Source organism: Chiloscyllium plagiosum, unplaced genomic scaffold, assembly GCF_037043375.1.
Source record: "Chiloscyllium plagiosum isolate Xiang-an unplaced genomic scaffold, Cpla_swu_hap1 HiC_scaffold_44, whole genome shotgun sequence".
NCBI classification, from domain to species: domain Eukaryota; kingdom Metazoa; phylum Chordata; class Chondrichthyes; order Orectolobiformes; family Hemiscylliidae; genus Chiloscyllium; species Chiloscyllium plagiosum.
This window is the reverse complement of record NW_028270182.1, coordinates 16,357,285-16,367,579: the sequence shown is the minus strand read 5'-3', so window position 1 is coordinate 16,367,579 and position 10,295 is coordinate 16,357,285. Positions and strand designations below refer to the sequence as shown.

General features: G+C 43.8%; 1 protein-coding gene across 1 annotated transcript; it reads right to left on the bottom strand.

Moving 5' to 3' along the window:
• Positions 1–6,196: 6,196 nt before the first annotated feature.
• Positions 6,197–10,041, bottom strand: LOC148137324 (putative G protein-coupled receptor 139). The gene is made up of 2 exons (XM_087982869.1): positions 9,915–10,041; positions 6,197–7,074 (listed from the first exon to the last, which is right to left on the bottom strand). Exons 1-2 carry the CDS (start codon positions 10,039–10,041, stop codon positions 6,197–6,199), a joined length of 1,005 nt encoding a protein of 334 aa, XP_087838995.1.
• Between the last annotated feature and the right edge of the window lie 254 nt (positions 10,042–10,295).

The following is a 10,295-nucleotide window of genomic DNA, read 5'->3' as shown; positions in this document are numbered from 1 at the left end:
AGTGGTGTGCCTCAGGGATCAGTGCTGGGACTGGAATTGTTTCCAATTTACATCGATGGTTTAGAGTTGGGGACCAACTGTAGTGTGTTAAAGTTCACAGGTGACTCTAAGATGAGTGGGACAAAGTGTACAGAGAACACTGAATGTCTGCAGAGGGATATAGATAAGTTCAGTGAGTAAGCAAGTGTCTGGCAGATGGAGTACAATGTGGGGAAGTGTGAGGCGATCCATTTTGGTAGGACGATCAGGAAAATGGATGATTATTTAAATGGTGAATAATTGCAGCATGCTGCTGTGCACAGGGACCTGGGTATACTTGTGCATGAATCACAAAAAGTTGGATTGTAGGTGCAGCAGGTAATGAGGAAGGCGAATGAAATATTGTCCTTCATTGCTAGAGGGATGGAGTTTAAAAACCGGGAGGTTATGCTGCAGCTGTACAGGGTGGTGGGGAGGCCACACCTGAAGTACTATGTGCAGTTTTGGTCTCCTTACTTGAGAAAGGATGTACTGGCACTGGAGGGGGTGCAGAGGAGGTTCACAGATGATTTTGGAGTTGAGAGAGTTGGTTTATGAGGAAAGACTAATAGACAGGACTATACTCAATAGAATTTAGAAGAATGAGGGTGGATCTTAAAGAAACATATAAAATGATGATGGGAATAGATAGGATAGAAGCAGGGAGGTAGTTTCCATGGCGGGTGAAACTAGAACAAGGGGGAGTGGCCTCAAAATGAGGGGGAGCAGTTTTTGGACTGAGTTGAGGAGGAACTTCTTCACCCAGAGAGTTGGGAATCTCTGGAATTCCCTGCCCGGGAAGTAGTTGTGGCGTCCTCATTGAATGTTTTTAAGGCAAAGACAGATTTGTGAAGAGTAAAGGAATTAAGGGATACGGTGAGAGGGCGGATAAGAGGAGCTGAGGCCCTGAAAAGATCAGTCATGACCTTATTGAATGGTGGAGCTGGCTCGAGTGGCCAGATGACTCGCTCCTGCTCCTAGTTCTTCTGTTCTCTGAATCACGTCACCACATTCATTTCAGTCTAGCAGTGTTTGAAATATACTTCGCACAATACAGACAGCAAAGTAGATGATATGATGGGATGTTGCAAACTCTGTTACATTCAATACCTTCAAGTTGCAATGTAATAATATCCAGTCAGAAACCTGCCCTGCCTCTGGGACAAAACGTCCCTGGGTCTGGAAGTGTGGACTGGGCAGGGAACGGGGATTTTAATCCATCACTGAGTGAGTTTGGAAATCTGTGATGCACATGGACATTTCACCAATAATAGTCCATGTGCCAATGACTTGCCCACTCAGTGAAGCTGGCCACATCAGGTCACAGCCTCTTTGGTCGTGCACACAGCTTTCTCTCCCACCCAATGTGGGTCTTGACAGTGACTCTGGAGACATCAATAGAAACGTAAAAAATAGGAGCAGTAGCAGGCCATTCGGCACCTGGAGCACGCTCTGTCATTCAATATGATCAACACTGATCATTGAGCTCAATTCGCTCATTCCACCATATCCCCTGGTCACATTAGACACAAGAAGGAAATCTAGAATGTACATCAGAGAGAACAATTTAGTGGGATTACGTGAGAGATTTCATGGGATTGTGCGAGAGATGTACTGGGATTGCAAGAGCGATAATAGTATTGTCCGAGAGATAATAGTATTGTGAAAGAAAGATCGTGGGATTGTGCGAAAAGGGATAGTGAGAGTCCGCATGAGCGAGACAGTGAGATTGTGTATGAGACAGAGATAGAGAGTGTGAGAGAGAGAGACAGCAAAAGTGAGTATGAGAGAGAGAATTAGCAAGAGAGAGCAAGATTGTGCATTAACAGGTATGAAAAGATTGTATGAGAGTGAGACATAGTTAGATTGAGTATGAAAGAGACAAGATGAGTTTGCTTCTGTGCGTCACATGTGTGTCTCTTCATGTGTATGACTATTCATGTGTGTTTCTGCGTATGTATCTCTGTGTGTGTCTGTCTCTCTGTGTGCATCTGTCTTTGTGTATCTTTGTCTCTGTGTGTGTCTATCTGTGTATCTGTGTCTCTGTGTGTGTCTGTCTGTGCCTCTGTGTGTATCTGTCTGTGCCCCTGTGTGTGCATGCCTGTGTGCCTGTGTGTCTGTGTGTGTATGTCTGCCTGAGTCTCTGAATTTATATGGATCTGTGTTTGCCCCGTGTCTCAGTGTGTTTCTCTGTATCTGTCTGACTATCTGTGTGTGTGTGATGACATAAGTGTGTAATAGTGTGTCTCTATGTTTGTGTGTCTCTCTCTCTGTCTGTGCCTCTGTGCAATGGGCTGTCTGTTTGGGGGTTGTATCCATTGAAATGTGCTTAAAACCCCTTTATCTGTCTCTCTCTCCACCCCTCTTGTGTTTAAAGTGAACCAACGCTCTTGGTCATGTTCATGTGTGTCTCTGTGTTTGTGAGTGTGTGTGTGTCTATGTCAGTCCAAAATGGCACACTTATTTTTCTGGAGGGATGGTTGAATGAAAGAATTAAAAAGTGATGAACCAATTTCTCTGATTCTGTGTCTGTCCCTCTTGTGTTTAAAGTGTTACAATGCCACCCTCTGCTGGCCTCCCTGTGCCATGAAAAAGCGGTGGTATTTTTCAGGTACAGTTTGTTCCTGTCTGCTCTTCATTCTATTATTTCTAAACTGAAGTCCCTGTTCACAGTTCAAATCAGTCCAAAAAATAGTGAATGAAATTACAGATAGATACATATAGATTGTTTTATCTTTCTGAGTGTGGATAAAACTTCAGCTTATTTCTGTAAAAACTTTCAGTTCATTTTCTTAATAAACTTGTGCAATCACACAAACCGTCCACAATAAAGAGAAATCAGGTTACTGATCCCTAAACAAACTGCCACATTGATTCTGAGGTCTGCAAGTTCATGCCATATGCAAATTACTATTTGTGCAAAATATTTGCTCTTCGTGTCTTTTTTAAATCTCTCTCCTCTCATCTTAAAAGCGTGCTCCATTCTCTTGAAATACCCCCTAGGGAAAGGACAACTGCCGTTGACTCTATCTATACCTCTTATTATTTTATAAACTTCTACCAACTCGTCTCTCAACCTCCAGTGGAAAAAGATCCGAGACTTTCCAGAATTTTTTACAGCTCAAATCTTCCTTTCTCGGCAACATCCTGGTAAATCTCTTCTGGACCCTCTCCAGCTTAATAATATCTTTCCTATAACGGGGCGGTGGCCGTTTCGAAGCTCTAGTTTTGGAACTATATTTTAAGCTTTTGTGGGCCTGATATTTTAACCCTCGCTCACCCCCTCTCCACAGAAGCTTTTGGAAACGCTCAGCTATTATTTCAGTTTCCAGTGTAAGCAGTAGCTAGCTGTTTGAACATAAGAAGTCCTGTGCATTTCCCATGGCCAACCCACCCAGTCTGCACATCCCTGGGCACTGTGGACAATAATGTTAAATGTTTTCATCCTTCAGAGGTTGCTAAAACTTTAGTCATGTCCTGTCTTATAGCACTGAAGTAATTCATGTTGGTATTTCAGGAGGTGGCTGCAGCCTTATTACAGGATGATGAAAGGAGAACACAGGATCCAGTGGGAGATTTCTCTGAAAAATCCCAGTTTCATTCCTCCAGACAGTGGCTTCTGATTCCTCCTCCTGGCCGCCAGAGGGAACCGCTGTGCCTTGCCTCAGTGCACCCCCAACACCCTGCCCCAGTTATAGTTTGCCTCCTCCCGCTTCCACCTTGTCATTCTGAACACATTGTGTGACATCACCACGCAGCCACCAATACAACAGAGAGCCCATTGCACAGGGACACAGACACAGACAGACACACAAACACAGAGACACACACTAAGATAAACTGGGATAGACAGTGTTTCTCTCCTTCACACACGCACACACACAGACAGCAACATATATGGATACAGAGACGCATCGAGTGTTGGTGCATGTGTGTGACTATTTGTTCATGTGTGTGCATGTGTTAGAGTGCTTCAGGTAAACCCCACAATGTCATCAGGTAGGGAATTCCAAGATTTTGTCCCAATGACAGTGAAGGAACAGCAATATATTTCCATGTCAGGATGGTGAGGGGATTGGAGGGGATTATTGTCTGTCAGACCTCAGTGTGAGTCAGTCAAGGATGAGTGAAGGGTCAGACAGAGGTCAGTGAGGAGTCAGAGACAGTGAGGGTCATTCACACTTCAGTCCGAGGTTAGCCAGGGCTACCTCAGGGGTCAGGCAGAGGTCAGTGAGGCTGAAATCATGGATCCGTTGAGGATTGGTCAGGGGTCAGACTCCAGATCAGAAGGTTGTGTGTTCAGTTCAGGTCAGGTCAGCCTCAGGAGAAATGACGGTCTGTCCTTTGCTGAGGCACCCTGCAGTCCTCTGGAGTCAGCATTGAGTTCATTGATGTTCATGTTGTGACCCTAGTTTGTTTGCTCTTTGCGCACATTTCCTTTTGTCCTGTCTTGTTGCCTTCCCCACAATTACACACCTATTCTGGGGGCTTTTTCCAGTTCTCTCTTTATTGTGTTTTTGTTGCTCTGTTGCCCCATTGCCTGAGACCTTGGAAGCCAACCTTTTCTGAGCTCTGCTTCATGTGGAAAACAAAGCAAGCAGCAGAGTAGCAGGTAATGTGAGGAGTGGACTAAAAGGAAAAGATAGTGTAGGTGAAAACTGGTTGGAAATTCGAGAACAAGGGGCATAGTATAAAATTAGGGCTAGACTGTGCAGGAGAGATGTTAAGATGCACTTCTATTCACAAAGGATAGGAGACGTTTGAAAGTCTCTTCCACAAATGGCAGTGACTGCTCGATCAGCTGGTAATTCTAAATCTGAGATCGATAGGTTTCTGTTAAATCACAGTGTAAGGTATACGGGCCAAAGACAGGTATAAAGAATAAGGCCACTGCTCAGTCATGATCCTATTGAATGTCAGAACAAGCCGAAAGGGTTGAATGGCCTCCTCCTGCTCCTGTATTCCGGGGCAAGTCCTTGGGGTGTGTCAATGTGTGTGGGCGGGGGGAGGAGTGGTTCAGGGGTGCAGACATGGATTGGTTATGCTCCATTGCCCCTCGTGTGCAGGGCCAGGTGGATTCACCATGGGAAATGTGGGTACACAGGGATGGGGTAGGAGGGCTGTGTGATGGTGGGTTGCTCTTCGCAGGGTTTGGGTAGACTCAATGTTCCAAACAGTCTCTTCCTGCACCGTAGGGACTCTGTGATTGGACAGAAACAACAGCAATTAGAAAGAGAGGAATGTTTGATGGACCTCTGAAAGAGTCTCCTTAAGAATAATAACAAAGCATATCACATGGGATTCCATCATCTGAAATATTTTATTTTTATCAGAACACGTTTCTTAACTTGCTTGATATGTAGAAGCTAATAATGATCAGAGAAGAAAAAAATGGTGGATGTTCCACCTGCTTGTGGGGAAGGGGTGGGGTGGGGGAAGGGTAAAGTGTGGTGTAATGAAACCCTTATACACAACCCGATTTCAACTCTCAGCTCTTGCCCTTTCCCCTTTACTCTTTGACCTATGTAGATCCTTATTACTTTCCTTCCCTTGCCCCAAGACACCACTTGCCTTTACCTGCTGCTCGTTGTTCCATCTGTAGCTTCAGTCCTCTAACTGCTTTCCATCTTTTGCTCATCCTGCTGATCTATTCAGTGCTATCTCCACCTCTTAAATAATTTCTGGGTGTGTTATTATCTCATTGCAATCATTGGCTAATATTTTATAAGTCAATTACCTTTGTCAAAGGAAAATGCTTTCCGTGAATGGATCTATACGGATTGGTACCAGGTGGATCTCATTGACGACGAAATCCTTGTATGGGGCTGTTAACCTGGGGCCAATCATGGAGTGCTGGCTGACGGATAGAAACAGAAGATTCAGAGCCTCCTCACTCATGGACTGACTCGGAGCTGGCTGCCCACAGCAAGTGCACTGTGCACATGTAGATAAAAGCAGTTATTTCAGAATCACAATTATTTTACCTTCTACAATGCTACCTGCACCAGTCCAACACAGCGTTCCTCAGCAGCACCTCACTTTTCCATCCCTCAAACTGGCTACTGGAGATATTTGCTAATGTTGAGTTAATATTTCAATACATCGCCCATCATTTGGAAACACTGGGATCTGCATTAGGACACTCTCTTCTGTTCTATTTGTTAATTATGATGTTGATTTATGTAAAAGAACATTTCACTGCTTTCTTGACCTGCTGCCTAAATTTGGACTGTGTTGCCCCATAAATAAATGCATTTGTGCAACAGCTTAAATTCACCAACATAACTCCGACTTGTTCAAATATGTGGAAAGGATCATTGCCGTCGCTGGGATCAGTTCCAGGAATAATATTGTAAATGAAATTGATCACATATACGGACCACAAAATTACAAAGCTGCCAGAAATGGTAAAAAGTAAAATTATTGATCTCCTTCTGCTCTCCATCTCTGGGTCACTGCGCTTCTCTCCCATGCTCTGACCCCTCAGTCCCTTACGTACTCGACTGGCCATTAGAATGTGTCTGACTGTCAGAGCGTTGAGCAGCAGAATTAGAACGAATGGCAGCAATGGGCAAAAAACTGTATTGAACCATTTCAATCCCATCCAGCTGGGCTCACTATAATAACTCGGCTTTGAAATACAGAGCCATGGCAGGTTGTGAAGTATTACATACGGTTCATATCTAAAATAGAAAGGAACATGTATTAAACACATCAGGGTGCAGGTTATTGATAGAACTACAATTGCATTTCCCTTTGTGCAATATTTAGTTTTCGGTTTCTGGCAACAAATCATAACAAATCGATCGAAGCTGAAAGTGACCGTGAACCAAACAGAGCAGGAGGTGGCTGCTGTTGACAAGACGTAGATTATACTGCACACAGGAGTCAAATCCAAGAAAGATAATGGGAAATAATAAGCATTGATGTGCCTCAGTATAACCTCAGCGATAAGAACCATCAGGTCTGATGCTGCCATCGCCACCAGATAGCAAGTGGTGCAGGAGGATAGACCACACCTTCCCTGAGACAGGATCACGAGTGCCACTAAATTTACTGTGGGGACAGAAGAGAAAATGTTTGAATCAAACATATTGTCTCAGTACATTTTTGTCCACTGCTGTCCCACCTGCAAAAAAAAGACATAACTTTTAATTAGAACAGATGTTTAAGTATGACGTTTATAATTTTAGTTCATTTTAGACATGCCCATTCTCAGCTTTAACAAACAAAATGTTAATGTGATGAGCCTTACTTCACTTCCTGGATGCTGTTTGATATCTTAATAAGTTTAAGTGATATTACTAACCTCAAATTTAACGAGCTTTGCAGTTCTAACATTTATCAGCCCGTTGTGGGAAAACAGGAAGCTGAAGGAAGGCAAACCCAGCATCAGTCAAAATGTAAGAACCCTTCTTATCAGTCTGGACAAAGGGGAATGATTTTCTTTGACTTCCACAACTCACCCACTTTAGAGGTGTGAGGAACTAAGCTCCCCAATGTTACAGACCGAATCCCATCTGGTTGCATCTGTGATCATGCTGGGATTTGGCCAAATTAAGTCTGGTCAGACATACTTACATTTGGACACTTTCTGCCCAATATTCCAATCCTCATTCCACCACGTTACCCCATTCCAATCACACTTCTGGACCATGAGCTGTGCAGCCACATGCAGAGGAACACTCTAATGGAAAAAGTCTGAATAATGGGATGATCTCTGGCATGAAAGGATTATCTTATGGATGAAGGTTAAACAAGTTAGGAACCTTCTCACTGGAGTTTAGAAGAATAAGAGGGGCTGAAAATGTGTTGCTGGAAAAGCGCAGCAGGTCAGGCAGCATCCAAGGAGCAGGAGAATCGACGTTTCGGGCATGAGCCCTTCTTCAGGAAGGGCTCATGCCCGAAACATCGATTCTCCTGCTCCTTGGATGCTGCATTTTCCAGCAATACATTTTCAGCTCTGATCTCCAGCACCTGCAGTCCTCACTTTCTCCAAGAATGAGAAGGGGTCTCATTGAAAGATATAGGATGCTTCAGGATAAATACTGAGAGGATGTGTCTCCCTCTCATGGAAGAGTCTAGGACCAGAAGACAAAGTATTAAAATAAAGGGGCACAAGTTTGAGACTGAGATGAGGAGGAATCTCTCCTCTCAGAGGGTTCTGAGTCATTCGAACTCTTTGCCACAGTGAGCTGTACAGGCAAAGTCCACGCATATACTTAAAACAGAGATCTAAAGGTCCTTGGTCAGTCAGGGAATCGAGAAGAACAGGGAAAGGGCAGGGAAGTGGATGTGAGGGATGTTGCATCAGCTATGCTCCTGTTGAAAGGTGGAGCGGGCTTGAGTGACTGATTTCTTTTGATCTAAATACATGGAAATTATATCAGAGATTCCCTGATGCCTCATCCACAAATGACACCTCTGGTTATTTAGCTGGAAATCCTTGACAATGAAAGAAAATACTCAGAGAGCTAGGAATCTGATTTTTCTAAAAAAAACTTGTATATGCAGATAAATGGTAACACACAGCTTGTCAGGTGACGCCAGTCGGGAGAAAAACCGAGTGAAGTTGCCAGGTTGATGAAATTTATATCTGAACTGGTTCACACCAGGAATGAGCTGGTTTTCAACATTTATCGAGTCAGAGGGGATATTTATAAAGGAGAGGTTCACAATTCGGTAGACCTGTGAATGATTCTATTGTAAGGTGAATGAGGTGAAAGAGCTAGACAATGGGCCAGCGGTAATGTGGATGTTTTAATCAGGAAAAGAGTGTGTCTTGTGAGGACGCTGCTCAGGTCACTGTCAATTTGATGAGCAAAGCCACAGGGATCCTAGAGATTATGGGGCAGCCCATTAATTACGTGTCAAAGTGGAATCGCCAACTCCAGCAGGAAATCCCATCAGCTCCACTCTCTGTTGGAGCAGCACAGTAAAATGTGACAATACAGAGCCGATGTTGTTGAGATGGCCAGTTCAACAGCATTGGAGACCAAGAACAGAGAGGTCAGACGGGGAGGGAGTCACGACTAGTCTCTTGGAGAGAGAGGGTGAAAGGAGAGCGTAGTTTAAGGTCCGATTAGGTGAAGCCTTTTACGAAAATTGTGAAGGTGCAAGGCATTCTGCCACACGCAGTGACCTCAGTCGGCCAAGGGGACAAGGTGCAGCTGGCCCTCTGTGTGAGCTGGGTGTCTTATTTGGGTGGAAGTGATGATGGGGCAGGAGTGCAGGATGAGGTGGGGCGATGAAGCGACTGAAAACAAAACCAGGGCTGTTTGAACACATTCAGTTTTGTAAAACGGTCACCAGACACGTAATGTTACCTCTGCTGTCAGAGGTTCTCTAGTAATTTCTGTTTCTGATTAGATAATATCATTTTTTCTTTCACAGATTGAAATGGGAGCATTCTCTGCTGTAAATGCAAAGTTAAAAACCACATGACACCAGGATATAGTCCAAAGATTTATTTGGAAGCACTAACTTTTGGAGCGCTGTTCCTTTGGCTACCTGATGAGAGAGCAGCACTCCGAAAGCTAGTGCTTTCAAATAAACCTGTTGGACTATAACCTTGTGTTGTGTGATTTTTAACTTTGTTCACCCCAGTCCAACACTCGACACCTCCACATCGTAAATATAATGATTCAGATAGATGCTGAATCTACGCCTAGAATACACATCATTGTACTAAACCCTACCACACAAACTGTAATCAGAACCCCACTTGTATCTGAGGCAATAAATCAAAGCTCCAGAGTTAAATCAGACCACTCGACGTTTTGAAAAATGGTGATAAAAGTGATCCGGTACCTGAATAAAGGTCTGTACGCAGTATCAATCCCCACAGTAAAACCAGGGGCAGCATATTTAGACAGTTTCTGTGTAAAACCACTTACCTGGAACACCAATGAGGGCCAGGATCACGTAATATATCTTGTTGATATTGTGAGTAATTCCATGCATTTTCAGACTGCACTGCTCTGCCTCGATGAGGAACCTGACTGAATTAAACTTGGAGTTCATGAAGCCTGTTATCTATACTCTCTGTAAATCTCCACAGGGACATTAGGATTGCAATATCTTCACAGCTTTTTTTTTTACAGTATGTGTAAACAAATTCTGGCAACCATTACCTTTGTAATCATTAAAAACATGGAAATAGAGAAAACACACCGGATCATCAACTCCACACTCACAGGAATCCGATTCACGAGAGAGGAAGAAAAGGACAATCAACTCCCATTCCTAGACGTGATGGTACAGAGAACACCAAATGG

Coding starts and splice junctions, on each gene's coding strand:
- LOC148137324 (XM_087982869.1), bottom strand. CDS start 10,041: ATGAACTCCAAGTTTAATTCAGTCAGGTTCCTCATCGAGGCAGAGCAG. Junction 7,075..9,914: donor GGCCCTCATTGGTGTTCCAG/GTAAGTGGTTTT, acceptor CTGTCCCCACAG/TAAATTTAGTGGCACTCGTG.